Here is a 22,826-nt window from a genome sequence, read left to right on the forward strand (position 1 = left end):
CAGTTTTCTTCTTCTGCCATGGAAATTCGAGACCCCAAACTCGGGTCATCAGGCTTGGCAGCACGTGCTGCTTACCCCTGAGCCCTCCTGTCAGCTTCTTTCTCCCTTCAAATTTCAAAGGATTAGATTTCTGAGACAGGCTTGTCGGGCTGTGAGAGTCTGCCCATCACTTTCTGTACTGGAGTAGGTCAGTTAGCATAAGTTATGTGTTCTCTAAAAGATTTTGAGTATGCACTTAGAAAGTCACACGACCCTGGAACCACTGGGTTAACTCTCCCCCTTTCTTATGTAATTTTAACATGCTTATCAACTAGCAAAGTCTCTTGTGGCCCAACACAGAAGGCACATGAAGAGCCTGTGTCTTCCTCGGAAGCACGTTCTTCCAGAGATTTTGTTTTGTATTCTCCCTTATGTTAAGCATTTCCTGCAGCATGTGATGATCAAGGAATACTACTTTGTGTAGAGAAGCATGCTGACTGGGTTGAAATTCCACTGGAAACAGTGAGACACATATTAGGTATTGCCAAAAACCCAGAGCAATGGATCAGGAGACAAGCTAACATTTTCTCTTAATGCTCAGAGGAAAGACCAAGGAGAGAAAGCTCAGTGGGTAAGGGCACTGGCTGCTCTTCCAGAGGAAGGACCCGGCTTTGATTCTCAGTATCCCCACAGCAGCTCACAGCTGTCTGCAACTCCAGCTCCAGGGGATTGGATGCCCTCTTCTGGTTTCTCTGGACACCAGGCACGCATGGAGTACACAGACATACGTGCAGACAAAACACCTGTGTACACTTAAAAAAAAGTCGGTTGTGTGGTGCTTGCAGCACCCCTCTGACCAGAGCAGCACCATCTTCATAAGACCAGATGGTCTGATTTGCCCAAGATCAGTGCAGCTGGGCCTGTTGACCGTTGGCATTCCTCTAGAGCAAAGCTTCTCCACCTTCCTAATGCTACACCCTTCAATACAGTTCCTCATGCTATGATGACCCCCAACCATAGAATTATTGTATTGCTACTTTATAACTGTAATTTTTTACTGTTGTGAATCATAATGTAATTACTTTTGGAGATAGAGGTTTGCCAAAGGGGTCTAGACCCACAGGTTGAGAATCACTGCCCTAGGTCATTAGCCCCCTCGCCTGCACATCCAGCCACTTTCACCAAATTCTGTCCTAATTAATACCTGGCCTCATGGTCTCTGGGAGGGCTGGGGAAGATTAGGGAGAGGGAGCCCCATCCATGTGGCTGTGGGAAAGCCATCACTGTGCAACATGAAGTCTTCCCAGTGTGGCTGCGTTAGGGGCACCCCAGTCTTGCCAGTCACCTCTCACCTGTGTCCTATAACAAAGTCCAATAAACTGGTTCTCCAAGGAGAACTTCAGTGGAATTGAATCTTGGTCTTCCATTGGGACCTTAGAAGAAGTGGGATAGATGTGACCTGATCTCCTGTAACAAGACAACTCCTGAAACATGTGGGTATCAGGAATCTGAAAAAAAAAAAACAGAGGGCAGACGTGAGAAAGCCCTTGTTTGTAATGCATTAAGGACAGAAGCTGGCGGAAAGCACAGATGCAGTGTGAGCTGGAGCAACAGTGGGTATCCTGTGCACAGATACCCGAGATGGAAGATGAGGCTTCTGACTCCAGAGACCAAAGACTCGACTAATTCTGACTCACACACTAACTACAAATGGGGGTGTGAGCAGATTTCTTAACTTCTTCAGCTCAGGTTCCAATTCTTCATCTGTGAAACGGAGCAGTCATGGAGCCTGTTCCATGGGCTTCTTGTGGAGCAATGGATAAAAAGTGTGTAAAAAGAGTGAGCGCTCAGTGCATGCTGTTCTGGCCATCACAAATGTAAGGCAAGGCAAGACTAATGGTGACATCATTGTTCTTTATGGGGTACTTTGTGTAGTTCAGAGTTTTTATAATGAACACCTACCTACTGGGTCTCTAATCAAGGAAGTGTTGTGTTATTGTTATTGTTTTTTTAAAGAGAATATTTGAGAGATGCTGTGTCCATCCTGTCCCCAGTGGCAGGGTGGAAATGGACATGTAGCCCGTGGGCCTCCTGTTGGCTTGTTAGCTTGTGGGGCTGGCCTGCCGGTTGCGGTCCTATATTCTGTTAATTGGGGCCCCTCCTCTGTCACATGGACTGGAGACTGCAGGCCTGCTATTGGCTGCCACAGACACAGACAGCTGGATCTAATTTGTACAGAGCTATGCTGGACAAGGGCTACAGAGGGAATGTTTTGGGAAATATGCATCATCGTGACCCTGAATCTAGTGCATGTTTTCCAAGCCGACAGTCGTTAGGGATTTGCTGAGACAGTAGTGGCTGTAAGTGAGTTGTTATTCTATAGAAAGAACAGAACGGAAAGGAAGACAGAGGGCTCCTGCTCACTCAGCGACCACCCACCCCCATGCAGACACTCAACTCTCTTCCCACTGGCTGCCCTCCCACCTGTGGGAGATGCCTGGCAAACACCCTGAAGCTGACGTGCCGCCTTCTCTTGGGCACTGCCTCCTTCCTTTCTCCACCTCAGCTTCCAGCAGGTGTTTGTTTCAAATGGCTGAAGTGTTGCTCTCCCAGGCGATAGTGGGTGTACCCTTTGCTGTCTCCAGCCAGATGTGGGCACAGCAGAAGTGTCCTGTGTGCCTGGCCCACCCTGCTATTCTTGCTCCTGTTATTAAGGTATAGATCCAACACTCAGGTGAGGCGTTCCTTCAGTAGATGATGCCGTGCTTGCCTGGCCTGGCGCTCTCTCCCTCCTCACTCCTGTCATTTTCCCAGACACCTTCCTCTTCAGTCACACGGGCTCTTGATATTCTCAGCCATGCTGAGGTTCTCCTCACTTGGCCGTCATGTGTGCCCTTCTTGCTGCCTGGACCCCCTTCTGCTGCACAGTTGCCGGGAATGGCCCTCATTCCTCCCAATCTCTGTGCTAGGCCAGTTTATCGGGCACGTCCCTGGAGACGTTCTCTCCAGATATACCCCTCCTTCATCCTGGCCAGTAGTTTCCCAAAACACTTCTCTTTTTCCTACTTACTACAGATTTCTTCCCTCTTCCCTCCTGTAGACTTGAGCTCCATGGACATGAGTGTATGTGATGTTTCCTTTGCTCTATTTCCTCAACCCACCCTCATTCTGGAATGAGTGAGAATAGACATGTCTTCCATCTGCCCATCACTACTGCTCCTTCATCTTCTCTTTGTCTTCCTTCCCTATCCTTCCTTCTCCTTCCCCTCTCCCTCCTTTTCCTCCTAAAAGAGCTGAGAGAGAGAGAGAGAGAGAGAGAGAGAGAGAGAGAGAGAGAGAGAGAGAGAGAGAGAGAGAGAGAGAAGCGTGCAAGAGAGTGAGCCGCACAAGAGACTTGCATCTAGAAAACATCCTTGAGGATGGACATCAACCTAGAAACAAAGACAGTTGTTGTTCTTTGTTGTCTTGAGTTCTGGCAATCAGAATCTCTCTCTTTCCCCAGCCCTCAGCAGACACCAAGCTTCTCAAGGCCGGACCTCTCCAGCAGCGTCAGCTACTTGGGTGCCCACTCCCTCCCTCCTCCTCCTCCCTCTCTCTCACCCTCCCTCCCTCCCTGTCTCTTCTCTTGCTTCCTTTTCCCTCGGTCCCAGACCTTTCATGCCTCATAGCAGCTAGATTTGTTCCAGGAAAAGGCAGTTCCGGGCAGTCCCACACTCCCACAAGCTTTTTCTGAACCCCTAGTAAGTGGCTCACCACACAAGAGCTCTGCACCTGTTTGAGCCTGAGCTCTCTCCGCAGACACAGCGTTCCCAGCTGGTCGTGATCTTCAGATTTCTCTATGGAGAGTGTGGAGGGCCTCTTGCTCCTGTGGGGACTGCTGGTCATTTGTAGCCATTGACGGGTGATAAGTGGCTATGACTTTATGAAAGCGGTGCGTATTTTGGAGTAAACTTAATTTTAAAGGTGATATGCCATGCACCATTTTTTTTTCCCAAACAGTAGAAGAAAAACCATGATCTCTTTAAACAGGTTTCTTTCCTGATTATGTTGGAGTTTTGGCTTATTGCGACCTGGGTTTCCTGTTCCATCCACTTTGTGTAATCTCTGTTATCTCTCATTCCTGTCGTCTTTCCATTGCTCAAACCTCGAACTTCCCGTTCAGAACATCGTGTTTGCCTTAGGTGGACCTGAAAAATGGCAGCCATCGAACAGCGCCACGCTCACTGCGACTGGCACCTGTTACTCAGTGCCCAGTGAGCAATGGGCCTGCATCGTGTTTCCTTGTTTGACAGCCTCGGGCCCCCCCAGGTCTCTTCTTTCTGACTATTAATTGCCCTACGATGGGTCTATGCACATGTAATACATAAGGTACAGATATTAAAATACACTATGTTTACATACGGTGTGGATACTAAATGATATGTATGATATTTTAATATATACAAGTAGGAAGTCCTTGGTTTTATAAAGCCTGGAGATTATAATCACCTCTTTTCTTCCATCATTTGTCTTCATGACATGTCCAAGCTTTCTGTTTTATTTCATCCATATCGTATTTTAACTGCTCTTGTCTTCCCCCCTCTGGCAGCCCGCCATCTTGCTCCAGGTGGAGCTAACTGCTCCTTAGCCCTGGGCATAGCTCCATGTGGGACAGACTCTTCTTAGTTATGCTTGGTGAGGTTTGCTCATGCAGTTTGAGAGGTGAGACTCGTGGTAGCCACTGTGCAGCCACGGGGAGAAGTGCTTGTCCGCCATTAATACCTGGACATTAATGCCTGTGTCCCTGGCAGCCAGCGGCCTGACCTGACCCTGTCCTCTTATCTGTTCGGAATGTCTTCATGCTGAGGTCAAGTGACACTGCTCCGTGCTGGTCCCTTGACCTAACGCGGTGGGTGTGCGCACTGCTAACTCTGTTTCCTTTGGTGGCCGCGTGGTCTTGGTTTCATGGGTGGACTAGGATTGTTTATCTCCTCACTAGTTGGTGGACTAGGGAAGTGGAGAAGGAAGATGCTCTGAAGGTGCACACATGTGTGGGAGATGGAGGACCCCAGTGGGAACACCTACCACGGGGTTCGCTGGAGTCCACCTGCCTTCCCAAATGGCTGCATAGGTTGAAACACACAGCTTGTCTCATGCCTCTTGTTAACTAAGAAGCCTGTCATCAGTTTGTGTATTACCTGCTCTCCACATATCCTCTTAGGCAAAGGCTCTCAAAAATAAAAAATGCCTATTTTTTTAATAGAAAATAGAATGGTTTTCTTATTACTGAATTGTAACAATTCTTTGTATTGCATATGTCCTTTTAAAATCAACTTACCAAATAAAAATCCTGTGATCTTTTAGTCCCTTGTGTTCTCATTTTGGACCCTCCTCCTGCTTTGTGCCTAGGGTTTTTACCCGTCTTATGCTTCCTTGTTCTGGTTTCACTCTGTGTCTGGTGGCATGTACTTATGTCTGCTCTTTCCCTTCTGGGTGGCCGGGGCAGGACACTGAACTGTGCCCACCCTGCAGGAAGACAGTTGGGTTGAGATTTACTCTGGGGTCCTAGGGGGAAACCTGAACGTCTCTACCCCGTTTTCCCTGATGGGTATGCTGTCTGAGCTCCTATCACCCGCCTGACTTTCCCTCCTCTTCTTATTGCTGGCAATGTAACCAAGAACCTCTCTGAACCCAGCCTCCCACGTCCCAACCCCAGGCAGCGGACTTTCGACCCCTGCCCCCCACAGCCTTTCCTGGCATAGGCTACCTAGGGGCTCTGCTTCCAGTTGAAAACCACACTGATTTCCAGAGCTCCTGTGAAGTCACTCATTGGTGGGTGAAGCCCTGCCATCCACATTCTCTTGACCAGCTTGAGTTTATCTTTTTCCTCTAGGCTTTTCCGCCTCGGTTGTATCAGGCATTACAGCAGCAATGTGCCACTCACATGCGTTGCCAGGATTCAATATAGTAGTGTCTGTCGGTGGTTTGGGGCTTTGGGGGTTTGTCATGAGGACAGGTGATGGGCAGAAACCCAATTCCAGTCACAGACTAAGCCCCTTGCTCTCTCACCCTTGACTACAGCTGGTCTCACTGAATGTGACAGGAGCAAGTCTTACTTGTGTGGACAGTGACACATGTACAAAACTACTCCTGTTATATTCAGAGCCAATAGCATCTGCTAGAGCTGAGGAGAGCGTGTGACTCTAGATGTGTCCTCTCAGTGGATAGGGCTCTTTGAAAGGGCCTGGTGAGCACCAGTTCCTCTTCCTACTAGCTGTAACCGTAGGAGGATGGCAGTCTCTCTGAGCCTTGTCTACCATGCGGAGATGATACTAGATACTAGATGATACTACCATGTAATATGCAGATATACCTGCCAGAGCCCACAGGCCATTTGGCACATAGTAAACCCTGCTGTTTGCCCTGAGTCTCTGCTCCTGGGAAAGCTGCTAGCTCATGACTATAATCCCTTTTATCTTTATAGTTAACCTTTGCAGCCAAAGGCCACGTACCCCTTTCTGGCTTGACAGATCCCTGAGTCAGCTCTGATACCTGCTGAGGCCCTTAGAAGCCCTTACCTAGGCACTGCCATAGTAAGTTGTGTCCTGTCACCTACCTGTTTTCTTGACTGGCATCTTGTCAAGAGTATATTTTGTTAGAAAAGGTGAACATGTGTTCTTGAGCAACAAGAAAATCACAGGTAACATCAACTTCATTGTCTTCAATTCACTAAAACTACTGATTGACTTGGCAGACTGGCCACTGGCAGGTACAGGTTCTTCTATCTTAATTCAGAGAGAGACAGAGCAGCCAGACACACACGGGGGTACCACATAAGCATCAAAGAGGCCTTAAGCAAGGCAGAAGTGGGAGCAGCCACAGATACGAGGGGTCACTACAGCTGCTTAGGTAAGAGATGGCGTAACCTAGTTTCAGAGTTGGAGGTGCAGGGCTGGGTCTGCACTAAGTGAGCCACCCCAGGCAGGGGTGTCTTGTCAGGTGGAAGCCCTGGGGACAGAGTTGGGAGTTGATTATGTGATGCAGGCACCTGATGGTCTGGTGATGGTGATGGGGGTGCTGTTGTGACCATGGGAGGACAGGTTTATTCTGGATTACACTTCAGAAGAGTGTCATCCATTGTGGTGGGAAGGCATGGTAGTGCCTGGTCATTGTCATCAACCAACCAGGAAGCTGAGCAGTAATACTCAGCTGGCTTTCTCCCCTTTCCCTTCTGTTCAGTCTGGGACCTCAGCCCATGGGATAGTGTCCTGCCCACATTCAGTGTGGGCTTTCTTATCAGTTAAACCTCTAGAAACACCCCCTACAGACATTCCCCAGAGGTGTGTAGTCTAGGAGAGTCTAAGCTAGTAAGTTCCAGTAAAGATGAACCGTTAACACCCAGTGTTAGATGTCCCTTTATATAACCCAGGACAGGGGATTGCACCATTTCTTGGTCTGCTATACTTGATAAGTTTACAGGTCTGGTTTTTTTTTTATGGTTTTGGTATGTCCATGTATTCTTGATTTAATTTGTTCCATTGGCAGGTGGTAATATTTTATATAAATAATTTTGTGCCTATGGTTGGTGCTGTGTAGATAGTGGTTTGTTTCTTGTGCAAACCGGTTGTGAGGTCATACTGTCTTGGCACTTGAACTCAAAAAGGAGAAAACATGTTTTATAAAGTCAAGTCACTAGGGCACAACATAGCCATAAATTGGCTGTCCTGTATAGTAGGGAGTGACAGCCTGATTGCCATGCACCTGCTGGAGCCTCTGTGGAGGTCAGCAGCCCTGCCCTGGCTTAGGTAAGGACTCTTAGGTAAGAGTCTTGCTACCCTGCCTGTCTGCTGCCTGGACAGATCGGCTGTCTGCTTGTTACTTACCTTTCTCTTCAGAGATCGGAGGCCAGAGCAGTGGTGAAGATCGTGTGGGGATGATGATGCACTCGAAGATCTGGAGCAGATGCAAGGTGCAGAGAGATGGCCTGAGGGAGGCACCTAGCACAGCTGCTGGCATGCGGTGCGTGCTTAGAAAATCTTGGAGCCCATGCGAGCTGACCCAGGCCCTCCTTCTAGGCATTGGGAGTCCTGGAACCCCTTAGACTCCAGGCTCTCTTGACCTAGGCTCTTGGCCCTGTTTCTACCTGCCCACTGTTCCTTTTCTTGTGAATGTTGTTTTACTAATTTAGGCAACAGGTTGAAAGTGCCAACCTTTGTTCCCAGCACATACAAATGCCAGCTTGTCTAGTCTTTATGGCTGGCGGGTGGACACTGCCCTCAGTGCTCCTTTTCAGATGAGGTCAGGCTTGTTCAGGGAACTGTCGCCATAGATTCAGGGCTGTTTTCAGATGACTAAAGACAGGCATGGAGAATTAATGACTTGTCCTGGACCACAGACAGACTGACGGTGTCATGAGGTCACTTAACCGTTGTTTCCTAACCATTCAGCTCTCTGGACTTTCTGTGATGTGTATGCCTTCAATACTCACTTATGAGACCAAAGCCAACACTCTGCCAGGCACCAGTGGGAGGGTCTCCTGGGAGTGTTGACATTCCTGCTTCTACCCTAGGACCCCTCGTTTGTACACCCCTTCTAAGGTGACTTCCTGTGGGTGGCAAGGCCCACTAGCTCCTCCATTACTTGCCTGTCTCCTGAACCTGTTTTTATTCTCCAGCAGTGGCCAGCCCTGATGCATTCCCTTCCCCAGTCAGACCCCATCCCAGTCTAGGCTGTCCTTGCTCCCACGGCTCAGTGACTTCCTGTCACGGTGCCTTTGTCCACCAGCTCCTCTGAAGAGTCTCCATGAGTAAGCCTGGCAGTTTTTCCATTGTCTCTGTTGTTTTTGTTTTCTCCTGTCAGGAGGGGGTTGGGGGGAGGCAGGAGGAAGCTGGCAGTGGTGCACAGAGGTGGCACGGTGCCAGAGACTGGTGCCAGCCCCATGGTGGTCCTGGAGGTCTGAGCCAGTGGCTCTTCCTTGAGGTGATGTGTTTTCTGTGTAGACATACTGAGGGAACGTGATTTGGAGAACCCTGCAGTTGGAATTAAGCCCACATGTGGAGGGTCACATGTTGGTACTAGCTTCCTATGGTCTAGAGGCTGAGATACCATGGGGGGTCTTCAGAGAGGATGTCACTCTTCCCCAGGACTCCTCTTTCAGAGATTTCCTCATGCTCCATGCACAAGTCAGGTTTAGGCCTTTCTTAGGGCATGTCATGGTATCTGACATCCAGAGTCCTCAACAAGCGGTGGTGGGGCTCCCCTTCTGACTGTGGGGCTCCCCTTCTGACTGTGGGGTTCAGAGCAGATGAGGCTCATCTTCTGACTGTGGGGTTCAGAGCAGATGATGGGGTTCCCCTTCTGACTGTGGGGCTCACAGCAGATGGGGCTCCCCTTCTGACTATGGGGCTCCAAGGTGCTATGTCAGATGAGTAAGACCGTGTTGACACTCACTGTCGCCTAGGAATACACATATGTAAGGCTGTTAAAAGGAAGCTGATTTTGTGCCAATTAGAGGTCTTTCCATAGACAGTGCTAGTAATAAACATTTGCCTTTGACGGGCAGAGAAGAGTGTCTAAATGAATCCTGTGTTGCTGAGATTTTTATTTATGGCAGCTATGTAGACACACCCTTTTGGGTCTGGGCCTGCAGAAACCGAGGTGTCCTGTGGGAGCCGAGGGAGATGTGGCCAACAAGGAACTTGGACTCTTGGTTGAGCTCAGGACAGGAACATGAGTGCCACAAAGCTACTAGCTGAAGCCAATGGCATGTGTGTGATCCCCCCACCAAGCAGCAGGATGTAGAAGGCAAGCATGGGCAGATCCGCGTGGGGCTGGGGGCCTGCATCAGAGAGGAGCCCCTGGAAGATAGGACTGAGGACAAGGGCAAAGACATGGCCACGTGGAGAGGTTCAGGGGGCAGCATCGGGCCATGATGTCCCAGTCAGGAGTTGACATTGCAGGAGGACAGACCAGTGGCAGGAGAACAGGGCATGGGGGAAGGCAGGAAGGAGAGGGAAGATAGTTTGTGATATTCCACTGTAGAGGAGAAGGAAGGGGGTTGAAGGAGAGAGGTGGGGCCTGAGGCCAGGCATCTGATATTAGGAGTGAGGGAGGCTTAGTGCACATCAGCATGCAGCAGGAGGAGGTTGTAGACACTGGCGAGACCTCTGGGAAAGCTGGGTGGTGGCATGGGGCCAGATTATGTGGCCTCTGAGAGGGAGGCCAAGGAGGCAGGAGGGCTGCGAGTGGCACCCATGTCCTCCTCACAGCTTCGGTTTCCCGGTGGACTCGGTTCTGCATGACGGAGGGCAAGACCCAGAACTCTGCTCCCAGTCTCCTCTCGTGCACTCTGACCTCAGCCCAGCGTCAGAGCTGGCCGGCCTAGATGGTCTGTAGGTCTAGGGTGTTGGGAGGGCCAGGTGCAACCCTGGCACACCAGGATGTAGAGCTGCCAGACCTTCCCAGCCTCAGCCCAAAGCCCCTTCCTGCTTAGAGCCAGCAGCCCTGTCTCCTCTGGTCAGTGTTGACTCGGTCACAGTCAGCTTGGTTCTATAGCAAGAAGCTTTTTAGTCCTCGGTGACTGGAAGAGTTTTGTTTTCTTCCTTCACATTTCCAGCTGCACTTCACACAGATGGAATCCCTTGTAATCCTGTAAGGCCAAACACGGAAGGGGAAGAGCACCAAGGAGGTTGGCCCAGAGAGTGTTTTAGTGCAGATAGTGCAGTCTGATTCCGCCTGACATCTTGATAATCTTTCTATACCAAGGTAGGGAGGTTCCAGTGCCAGGGAGCTCTCAGACTTCATTCCCTCAAAAGACACTCCAATGCCTGCTGTGGGCCAGGCACATGCCCAGTGTGCCACCCCTCAGGGATGGAACTGATGCCTAGGACCCTGGTGACAGGGTGGCAGGGCTGGGGTTCAGAGTGAGGCTTCTGCTTGAGACCTTTGGTCGACCCAGGCTGTCAAAGCACCTCTCAGACAGTGTTGCACACTGCTGAGGCTTTATTTTAAAAGGTGCCTAGTCTCCTAGTGCACAAAGCTCCCTAGAGAACTGCCAACTCCCCTGACCCAAAAACAAAAACCAAACAGCTCAGCAGTATTTAAATGAAGGTCTCAGAGATGTTCAAAGTGAATACATTCTGGGCAGATATGTGAAATACCTGCCTTGACTCTTGCCTGTATAACTTTTGGTGAAAAGAGATAGAGAAAACCATTTCAAGACAGTAGTGAGAGGAGAGGGAAGGAGGCACTTGGTGTTGGAGCTGATGCTGAGCACAGCTCCTGCCACACTGCAGTGTGTACCCTATTGTGGGGATTTATTAAGGCAACTCCACGTAGTTAAAAAGGAGGTTTATTTTGGGGTAACTTACAGCTAGTAAAGGGGTTGGTTACAGGATCCGGGAGAGGTGAGGTGCAGTCCATGGGGTTCTCTGGAGAACTCTGCTCGGTCTACCATCCAGCATCTAGGATCACGAGGAACCAAGAGCATCTGCAGGTCCAGATCTCGGGTCTTAAGGGCTCCCATCTCAGCCCTGCCCCAGGGGCAAGTCATAAATAGGCATGGCAGTTACCAGAAGCCTCACTAGGGGTAGTACTTCCAGGTCAAAGCTGGAACAGCTACCCACTACAGTACCCGCCACCACTAGGGAGAGGACATCTGTGTCAAGTGCCCACATGGTCTAGGCATCCCATGTTCCTATGTCCTGTGAGACTAGAAATTCTACAAAGAAAGACACCATGCCACTGAGGTGTGGACAGCCAGAATCGGGGCTGGTTCTAACTGTGGATCTATACCACTGACCCTCCAGTTGTCTTCCCAGGTTGTCATGGTGCAAAAATAAGAACATGTAGTCTAAATTAAGCGCATACACATATACATGCATATGCACATACATCCTACCCAAGCACACACATGCACACACCTACTGCTACTGCTGTTTATTTTTGAATGCAGGAAAAATATGGAAGGAAACACCATCAGTCAGAGATTGGACACTAAGCAGTCTAATTCCTGAGCATTGTTTAAATGCACTGGTTTTATATTTGATTATAACACAGTTTCTCAGGATTGACATTGGGGGTCCCAGGAGAGAGAGGCCTTTGTCTTGACAAACTGTAACAAGGGCAGTAATTAATGTATGCTTAATGGTGTGTGTGTGCAGTAGGGAGTAAATTCCTTTGAGGCAGGTGAACTATGTGCTGGAAATGAATCCAGGTACATATTCAGGCAAGGTGCACACAGCAAATAGGTGACCCTTACAGGTGTGATTTTGAGAAGTGGAGTCACAGCATGGACAATGAACACTTGTTAAAATGGGATGTGGTCGCGGTCTTTATGAGAAAAACTGCAAGAAGGGCCTGTGCATGGGCTGCCTGTGTGGGTGCTACCTGTGCATCTACTCCAGTGGCGTCTGTCACACGCTAGTGTCTGTTAGTTGATAGCATTGTCTTCAGACTTGGGATTGAAAATGGTGAAGTTGAAATGGACTTGACCAGGTCCTGGCTCACTGCCCTCATGGGGGTGACAGTGGCTGCTCACAGATGGGAGCAGCCAAGAAGAGGTGTGTCTCAGCTCCTGGTTTTCAAGTGTCCCAATGTCCCAATGTCCAGGCAGTTCATCTTTCAGCCAAGCAGGCCACAGTTTGGTTGCGGCTGGCTTCCCATGTGTGGTTGGCTGAGACTCATCACTGGGTCCTGAGATGCCCTGATGATTGCTTGCTTCAGACAGAACTGTCCAGCCAGCAAGTTTTTCCTTTGTCTGTTTCCACTTTCCTAACCCCCGACTCCTTGCTACATGTTTGTTCCAGCTGCTTGGCAGCTGATTCTCACTGAAGATCTTTAAAATGTTCCAGGTGCATATTTTTTTTAAAAGTCGCTAATAAGGCAGAGGCCCCATAGGAATCAGAGGGTCTTAGAAGTCTAGGTAGAGAACATCCCTTCCTCCCTTCTCTGTCAGGGCACCCAACACAGAGCACCCAACATCATTTCATGATGGCCTTGCCTTGGTCTTCTTATAGCCTCCAACTTGTCCCTGGTGGTTCCTAGGGCTTTGGTTTGGCCTCTTAATCAAGGAGTTGAAATAAAGGCTCACACAGGTTACAACAGCGGCAGGGAAACTTTATTTGGAGCAAATTAATAGTTCACTACAGGAAGAAACATGCGTCGAGTGAGTAGGGAACTCAAGATCCCCGACTTATTTGGGGCTTCCTTTTATGGGGTTCAAGAGGAGTTGGTTGCTAAGGGCTGTAGCCTGGGTGGTTCTCTGTTTTGATTGGTGAGTTTGCATTATGTAAACTTTCATTCACTGTACGTGTCCTTTCCCATGATGCATCTGAGTTTAGTCATATGCCTGCCTAATTACGCACAGGCATGGGATGGTAAATAAGGGATCCTCCCCAAAAGTTCACTTAGAGGACACAGTTTGCCTTATTGTTCAGGTACTTAAACTAGTTCAAACTGGATTGGGCCCCCAGCCTCATACCTAGATATAATTGAAGGGTGATTTAATAGAATCTGTCTGTCTAATGGTCATTGAATGGCAAGAGAAACTTACTCCATTGTTCAAAGAGGGGAGTGCTTGCAGCTCAGTAAAGGTGGGCACTCTAGCTTGCTAGCAGTTTGCTAGGTGGATTGTTGGAGAGTGGTATGTACAGTACATGCAGGTGTGAGGTCTTGGGCTGTCAGGCGCAGTATTAAAAGAGGGGCATGTCCACAGCCCATACCAAGTAGAGTCCTGGGTTGCTGAACTCTACCCTGTACTTGCCTGTCCCTACAGACTGCACACAGTTGCTCCTGTTATCCATTACAGGAGCTAACCTTGGTGACAGGTAAAATTTAGCTACTTTGAGTCATCAAGTAACACTGCTAAGCCTGCTGGGAAAGTAGATACATGCTCCTGCACTAGTGGGACTTTTCTCTCTTGTCTCCTTGGGTTTATAAAAGATAGAAGGGGTCAACTTCAGGAAGGAATCCCAGGCAATCCCAGAAACATCTCTGGTTGTTGAGGGCTTGGCCTGGGACTTTGCCTGATTATAAGAATGGCGGATGTCATGTGACCAACAAAATCTGAGATTCCTCAGCTAGATTTTAATTTTAAGGTAGCCTAGATCCCTAGAGCCATATCCAGGACAGGGTGAGTCCTGCTGGTTTGAACACTTCGGCCCCCTCTCAGACACTCTGCACTGTAAGAAGGCCTCTTGGTCCCAAAGAAGCTGGCAGAGTGACAGCAGAAAATGTTTTGGCCCAGAACTCTTGGGAAATAGGGCAGAGTTGTAGGGAGAGTATTCCATGTCTCTGCCTCTCCTGAGCCTGCCTATATGTATCCTCACCTCAGACCCAGCTCTCCTGCTCCACCTAGTGTGTTTAGGCATAGCCAAGCTTCAGCCCTGCCCATCTCCGTGGTCACCTTACGGCCAGATGCCTGTGTATTTTGCATCCTGACTGAATTCCTGTTGATACCGACTCTGTACTTCCCAGGAATTGGCCAGCTGCGGATGGAGTAAGAAGGAGAAACACAGCCTTGCCCCTAACGTTGTGGCCTTTACCCGGAGGTTCAACCAGGTAAGCAGCGTCCCTCCAGTGTGTCTGTCCTCATGGCAGCCACTGTGCCTGAAGCCCCTCAGTTCAATGTGAGCCTCCTGGCCCTAGGTCCCAGTGCTCTTTGCTGACTGTCCACTGCCATCCATCCATTCTTGTGTCATCATAGTCTGGTCACAAAGTGAGTGAGAACATACCTTTCCTGTGCTGATGCCACTGTCCAGAAGCTCTGGTTCTGGGAGGTCAGGGGTGGGGAATCTTTGCTTTCCCTTCTTCCCTCATTTCTCTGCCTCCTTTCTTCTCCAGGTGCCAGTCCTGGTCTGCCCTCTCTGCCATATCTCTGTCCCAGTAGGCCCCCTGTCCCCATGTCCTGTGCTCTTGGCCCAGGACTCTTCTTTCCTGCTTAACTCTAAGTCAGCTCTTAGCCTGAGGGTCACTTCTGCAGTCTCCCCATCACGGATCCTCATCGATCCTTTTGTCTTCTCCATGTGCTCTGCAGCTCAGCTGTTTGGTTCTGTGTGTCCTGAGGTCTCTGTGAAGACTTGTTTGTCCTATCCATCGTCCTCCTGTCCCTTCTACCTTGTCAATGTCAGACTCGTGTGTGAAGGACCCTCAGTAGACACGTGTGCAACAGTGAGTGGGTTGTTAGGAGACTCTTCTCGAACGTGGCACTTCCGTGTATCCTGCCTGACCCACCTGGCCCCACACTCTCTAAGCTGACTTGGTCCAGCTAGCTCAGGGTGTTGTAGAATATTTGTTTATACCGTGTGAAGATGTGTCACTGTGATTGGTTTAATAAAGAGCTAAATGGCCAATAGCTAGGCAGGAGACTTCCAGGCAGAGAGAGAACTCTGGGAAGAAGAAAGGTGGGGTCACCAGCCAGACATGAAAAAGAAACAGAAGGTACAAGATGGAAGAGAGGTAACCCCACATGGCAGAATATAGATTAATATAAACGGGTTAATTTAAGTTATAAGAACTAGCTGGGGAAAAGCCTAAGCTGAGGCCAAGCTTTCATTATTAACAAAAGTCTCCAAGTCATTATTTGTGGGCTGGCAGTCCAGAGAAAGTACAACAAGAAAGCTTGCTATATCCAGATATGAAGAGCTACCTCCTGCAGTGGAAGATTTGGGCTCCTGGGAGCAAATGAGAAACTGAGGCAAATGGACCAACTGAAGAAACCAGTGCTTCTGATTTCCCCACCAGAACCTCCAGAGCCTGTGCTTTGATAGTAAGCTCCCTAAGGTTCCCTTTGCACAAGCCAGACCTCCACACAGGATTCTTCTCGGTTTTTCTTTCTCTTGTTTTTCTGGTTTCTACTGAGCACAGTGACTTAAAGGTTGCATTGTTGTGTGACTGACCCCCGGGTGCTTGGGCCTACATTTCCTCAGGGTCGGTCTCAGCTGGGCCTTCCCTCTCAGAATTGCCTGGCCCTGTACATCCCTGTTGCTCAACCTCTTCAGCCTCCTAAAGCTTCTGCATCCATCCATGCATGGCAGGAGCCTCAGACAGTCACTGGCTTGTAGTCTGAAGATGGAGGCTGGGGCTGCTGGGTTTGTTTGATGAGGTGTGATAGGAGCCAAGAACAGCACAGCTGCCTCTGTGTTAGGGGCTTCACAGTTTGTTTGAATAGAGAAGTGATTTCTTTTCTTTCTGTATTGAAAATTTTTCCCTTTTAAACTGAGCTTAATCTTAAAAAAAGGAAAAGAAGCCCAGTGTAATGGCACACTCCTTTAATCCCAGCACTCAGGAGGCAGAGGCAGGAGAATCCCTGTGAGTTTGAGGCCAGCCTGGTCTACATAGGGAGTTCTAGGAGAGCCAGGACTACACATAGAAACCCTGTCTCAAATCAAAACAAAATAAAAAAAAAAGAAGAAAAAAAGAAACTCCAGATGTGTACACACTGTCAGAGGATTCATAATTTCCTTAGTAAAACTCTTGGACTGGAAGCCAACCCAGTCCCACATCTAGGCAGCCGTGGAACTCATAGAGGATGGATCCCTGGGGCCTCGGTAATCTGCTTCATACAGGGGTGCCTGGTCAGCTTGGCGAAGTTGGTACAGCCCGTGTGGCAAACAGATGTGTTATGTCCATCCCAGACCAATGCTGCAGGGATCCAGAAGTCAAGCCATGTTTTCTCAAGCAGAACGCTCCAGGAAATGCAGGCCCATGGAGAGCCAGTAGCTTCTGGACACAGCCTGGGAGCTCTGGCTTGAAAACTGGCCAGAGGCCAGCCTTGGCCCACTGCTTATGACTGCTGTCTTTGGGATGAGCTCACTGGTCCATTTTTATAAGTGGATTCGAGCCACCTTATCAGACTTACCAGACTCCAGATCAGAGCTAGCAGCCCACTGACCTCTCTGAGCCTCAGTTACTCATCAGTACCTAAGAATAGCAACAGCACCCACCTTACAGAGCTACCATATGGGTAACAGGAAGTGATGTCTGGCAGTAGTGGGCTGCAGATGTTTCAGAGGGCTGCAAGGAAAAATCTGAAGATCTGAAGGCTAGAAGGATGTTGCTGGAGGATTTGGGACCCAGTGCAAGTGTCCTGCTCAGTTTGCCTGCTCCTCCGTGGGATCGGAGTGCCTCAGGGTTTGCTCACAGAGTAACAGGATGGCAGAACTCAGCCATGCTCACCCAAGCTCTGTTATGTCTCTACCCCACAGAGTTCATCCTGGTCTTCTATGTTACTATGAGGACCTGAAAATATCACAGCTGAACCCACTTCCAGAAAGTACACATTAATGAATTTGCATTTGATTTGGGGACTTGGTGCTGCCCCGAAGTGTGTGCAGGGACACTGAGTTTGAGCCTTAGCCACAGCTTGTTAGCTAGAGGATAATGGACTGGCTTCTGACCTCTGCACTCATGGATCATCTCAAGTGGGTTTTGAAGATTAAATGAGAAGCTGTATTCAACCCAGAGGAAACGATTCATTAGCTTCAGAGAAAAGGTACCATGGCTAAAAATACCTGGTTAAAAGGAAGGTAAAGCAGAAGCTAGGGGCTGAGGCTTCAGAGTGTCCGTCAGGGCCAGCAGTGTGTTCAAGGGGGAACTGGAGAAATGAGACCAAGAACCGAGGACTGCTGACATTCATCATGGGTGGAGGGTGAGGTTTCCACATGAGGCTGGGTGAAGGCATCTAGGAGTAGGAAGGACACCCCAGAAGGGCACAATCTGGAAGTGCACTTCAGGAGTGAGGGAGCAGTGGAGGTGATGCTGCCACAGCAGCTCCGAAGATGGAGGGAGGAGGAGGAGAGAGAGGCCAGTGAAGTCCAGGAGGGTGGTTGTGCTTTTCTTCTTTCAAGTGGGCCAGCCTGAATGGAGGGGTGCAAGAGGCCAGGGAAAACGAGGTAAGGAGAGGCAGGGAACATGTGGCAAAGGCCTAGAGGAGGTAGGAAAGGGAGTCTTGGGATGTCTCATGGTGCAGGATGCTGTCGTAAGGGAGCCACATTTGCAAGCAGCCTATAGGTACAGTACAAGACCTGTGGCCTTTCTCCCTCGGGTGGGAAGCTTGCTGACCATGTGAGGTTCTGAGCAAATCCTAAGCACGGACAGTGGCCCAGGTGAGAGCACGCAGTAGGTTAAGTACCTCTGGTTGCCCTTGAGCCTGAAGATGGGAGCATGGGGGACAGGTGGACAGTCTCTCCATGCACACAGGCTGGCCCAGCAGGGCTTCTGGAAGGATTGGGGGAGGGGCAAGGGGACTTTAAGCAAAGAAGGGGCTGGAGTGAGTGACAAATTACAAGAACAATCTGCCTAAGAGGAAAAAGGGCTTCAGGCTCCAGAGGACGGAGCAAGGAAAGGGAGAGTATGGACTTCTAGTGTAGACTTGAGGTTTGGGCCTGTGGTGAGAGCATAGGACTTTTTGCTGTTGGACAGTGGGAAGGAGGTGACAGAGGGCTGGGTGATGGTGGCTGCAGTCAGAGTGGTGAAGGGATGCGAGGCCATGTTCATTTGCAGAGATGTCAGAGTTGTTTAAGGAGGGAGGGAGGGAGGATTTGGCGACAAGAGGAAGACAGTGGTCTGTGTGTGCGTGCACATGTGGAGACCAGAAGGTGAAGTCACCTCTTCCTTTCTCTCTCCCACCCCCTTGAGACCAGATCTTTCACTCTCTTGAAACTTACCAACTGGGCTGGTCAGTAAGTCCCAGCAATCCTCCTGTCTCAGCTCCTCACAGCTACTCCTGGCTTTTTATGTGGGTGCTGGAGGCCTTGAACTCAGGTCATCTTGTCTACACAGCTGGCATTGTCACCGCTGAGCCGTCCCCCAGTCCACTGTTCTTTCCCTTCCCCCCATTTGCCTTTTGCTTTGTTGTCGTTTGTGGATGATGAAGTGAATAGAGGGCTTTATATTCGCCATCATCTTTTCTGGAACACTTCTGTGGCATTTCCCAAGGGATGTCTTAGTACACCCCAGCCAACCCGAGTGTTAGCTATACCACCAAACAGTAAGTTACTTTAACGATAGTTTGTATGTATTAAAGAATAGTCTATATGTAGAAAAGCTTATTTAGTTCCTTGACCGAATGGCCTTTTCAGTGTTTCAAAAATTTAGGGTAAGCACTATATTAACAGGCAGAATAAGAAAAAAAAAAGCATATAAAATCCAACATTTATCCATGATTAAAAAGAAAATAATCAAGTCAGAAAGGGGGACTTCTTTGACTTTCTAGAGAAATCCACAGCGACTGTAAGCCCAGACGATCCGATCCAAGACACTGGGCATTAGACGAGGTTGGCTCTCACGCTGGTCCTGTCTAGTGTAATAAGACAAGAGAGAAAGAAATTGAGGTATTTTTATTCATAGTTGGCATGGCTGTCTGGAGAAGATTCCGAAGAAGTCATCTTTACAACCTCTCCTAGCACTAATGCACAACCAGGGGACACAAGGTCACTCACTGCACAGAAGGGGGTTGCTTTTGTTGTACTAGCAATGAGGAATTGGCATCTGAAGGTTGAGAGCACTGTAGTAACACCAGTGTAGTGGGCAGCCAGTCCAGCTTTGATCTGGAAGTTCCAACCCCCACTGAGGCTTCGGTAACTGTCACGCCTCCAAGGCGGGGCCGAGAGAGGACCCTGGAGACCCGAGATCCGGATGCGTGGACTCTCTTGGTTCCTGGACCCCGGACGCTGGAGGTAGACCGAGCAGAGTTCTCCAGAGAACACCACGGGACTGCGCTACACCTTTCCCAGACCCTGTAGCCTATCCCTTCACTTGTAAGTTACCCCACAAAATAAACCTCCCTTTCAACTACGTGGAGTGGCCTTAATATTTAAACCAATACACCAGGACCCAACAAGACTTAGGTGTTTATTTTTACACAGCATGGTTTATGTGTTGAAACCTACAAAGCATGACGTGAACAATCCGAGTGGTTGTTGGGAAACTGCGAGGCTCCGTCCTCGTGGATGCAAAGACCCAGGGTCACTACGATATCAGTTCTCCACTTGACATTTAGGTTCAGTGCTGCTTGTAAGACCCACCAGACTCGTTCCAAAGGTTGTGCAGAATGACCATGCACTGCTGGGCAAAAGAAAATGTTACAATCCACTGTTGTCAGAAGAGCGGGAATACCTAGGTCAGGGGGACTGTGTTGGGACTGCTGAAGAGAGCGCTCTCTCTCTCTCTCTCTCTCTCTCTCTCTCTCTCTCTCTGTCTCTCTCTCGGTGTGTGTGTGTGTGTGTGTGTGTGTGTGTGTGTGTGTGTGTGTGTGTGTGTGTGTGTGTATGTGTGAAAATGAATTTTACATACAGACTTTAAGTCTTTCATAAAAATTAACTCAAAATGGGTCAGACACTCAGATGTAAACTTCTAGAAGAAGACGTAGGCAGGGAATGTCTATGCCTTTGGGTTTGATGATGAACTGTTAGAGAGACCAAAAGACAATCTGTGAAAGAAAAGAAAATTAGTGAATTGGGAATTTATTAAGACTAAGATTTTTCCATTGTGCAAAAGACACAGTTAAGAGAATGAAGCTGAACACAGACTGGGAGCCGTGTTGTAAAGCACTTGTCTGACACAGTCCGCTCTGAGGATTCCTCAGCAGCCCAGATGCATCGCCATGAGAAGATGCTCAGTGTCCTTTATCACCAGGGGCACAGAACAACCACAGCGGAACTGCTGAGGACCGGGGGCAGTGTTGGGGATGCAGGACGGCACAGGTGTGGTTAGCAGTGACCAGCATGCACTGACCCAGAGGCTCAAAACCTACACACACGCACACATACATGCACACACACACACGCACACTCACATACACACATGCATTCACACACATGCACACTCACATACACACATGCATTCACACGCACACACGCATGTACACACACACACACTAGCACAGCAGTGTTGATGGCACCTTGTTAATAGTTGTCAAAGATGAAGGGGCTGAGATGTCTTCAGCAGGGCATGGGTAAACACATGGCGTAGTGTTTACTTAAAAAGTGGCGTGAGCTGTGAAGTCACATAGACACAGGGACTTTTCAGTGTGTATTTCAGGTGAAAGCCAGTGCAGAGGACTACCATTGCTTCCCTTTCTTTTTCTTTTCTTTCCATGACATTCTGGAAAAGGTAAAACTGCAGAGAAGAGGTCAGTAGTTGTCAGGTGATTGAGAAGGACAGAGGCCCCAGCGGGTGGGGCACAGGGGAGTTGCTGTTGATAGGTTTGTGTGTGTGTGTGTGTGTGTGTGTGTGTGTGTGTGTGTTGCCAGGAATTGAACTCAGATTTTGTTCCTTGCTTTACCAGTGAACCACACCTCTAGCCCAGATTTGTTTGTTTAAGAGAGTGACAGTTCTATATAGGATAATGGTGGGTACATGACAGTGTCTTTCTGGGAACCCACAGAGCATTATAGGGCCAAGACCTCAAGACACACAAACTAGAGACTTCAACTTGAAGATGGAAGGCCCCTAGAACAGATGCAGAAGAAAAGAAGAGTGGACACACAGCTCTGCACATACTTCCAGTCACTTCTTTTTGAAGGGCAAGGGGGAAGTTGCTGCTCTGAGTTAACTCTGGAGTCACGTGGGGCATAATTCTGAAGATGGAATTACGTAGGAGCACTGTATGAGTACAAATGCTCTTCATGCTGGTTAACAGTTATGAATAGTGCTGAGGGATGTGTGCTGGCACTGGACAGCTGAGGTGTCGATGGTAGTTCCTGGGAACTAGTTTCTCTCTGGTGGAGTGGGAAATTACAGAAAAGCTAGAATACATGTACTAATAGCATAGAGTTGGTGATAACAGTATGAATTCATGTGAATTTTAAAGATGCTTATATAGGAGAAACATAGCTGTGAGTGTGTACATGGGTAGTACATGCATGCACATACAAGCACACTCACAAATGTGCACACACAAATACACTCACACACACATGCATGCACACAGTGGTATACATGCATAGGAACACTCACAGCCCATGTGCTATGCACACACACTCACACATGCTTATGCATACACATGCACATGCAGGCACGCATGTGTACACAAACATACACTCACATATTCACATGCACACATGTTTGCACACTCACATACACAGGTGTGCATGTGCAGGAGCGTACACACACACTCCCTCTCCCTTGTTCTTTAATTGAGGAGGTTGAGAAGCATCAGTAGTCCATTATCAACAAGCTAATCTCAGAACCAATCTTGGTTTCTGATAGTATCATCTGATAAATGGAACCAGAGTTCCTTGGAGAAAAGACTGATTTTAGGATTGGACAAGGAATGCACATGATGGGTCTGTAGCATATGTAGTACCAGAAAGAGAGGAATCATACAGACCAACAAACCAAAACACAGTTGGGGTATGTCAGAGGGGGCAGGGCCAACTGAATGCTAGGGGTGAGTGGGTAAAGTGGGAACAGTTGGAGCCACAAGAAAATAACACAGCATTGGACTACAAACCAGTTTCTTTAAGTGTCCACAAGACCATGCTGCTATAAATAAGTGATCAACTACATAAATGGTGAGAGGAATAGATGTGTGTTACATACAGTAGACTCTCAGTGCATGCAGTTGCTTGTCCTCAGGAAGGTGGAGCATAGCTCCGTTTAGGAAGAGTGGGCGAGCATAGCCCCATTCTGGAACAGTGGGTGAGCATAGCTCCATTCAGAAATAGTGGGTGAGTGGGTAAGCATAGCTCTATTCAGGAAGAGTAGGAGAGCATAACTCCAGGAAGAGTGGGCAAACATAGCAATTTCTTTCCAAAGTGTGATACACAGAGGGATCAAAGGCCATGTACCAGCACCTCGTTGATGGGCTTTTAATTTTATCATCTTTATAAATGTTCACAACCCCGGCCTGTGGTGGCACATGCAGG

At 48.8% G+C, this 22,826-nt stretch overlaps 1 protein-coding gene across 16 annotated transcripts in view; it reads left to right on the forward strand.

The window, feature by feature from the left end:
- Ralgps1 (Ral GEF with PH domain and SH3 binding motif 1) overlaps nt 1-22,826 on the forward strand; it is a 243,215-nt gene that overhangs the window by 68,490 nt on the left and 151,899 nt on the right. For 11 of the 16 annotated variants that reach the window (XM_052723160.1, XM_052723159.1, XM_052723162.1 and 8 more), the window contains one exon: nt 14,434-14,517. The exons of 1 other annotated variant lie outside the window; for it this stretch is intronic. In XM_052723160.1, the coding sequence (XP_052579120.1) occupies nt 14,434-14,517 (84 nt within the window). Of the gene's footprint in view, nt 1-14,433; nt 14,522-22,826 lie in introns of all 16 variants that reach the window. 4 more of the 16 variants (XM_052723164.1, XM_052723165.1, XM_052723166.1 and 1 more) reach the window with 1 other exon arrangement.

The sequence above is a fragment of the Peromyscus californicus genome, unplaced genomic scaffold (assembly GCF_007827085.1).
Source record: "Peromyscus californicus insignis strain IS unplaced genomic scaffold, ASM782708v3 Scaffold_7__1_contigs__length_154581171, whole genome shotgun sequence".
NCBI lineage: Eukaryota > Metazoa > Chordata > Mammalia > Rodentia > Cricetidae > Peromyscus > Peromyscus californicus.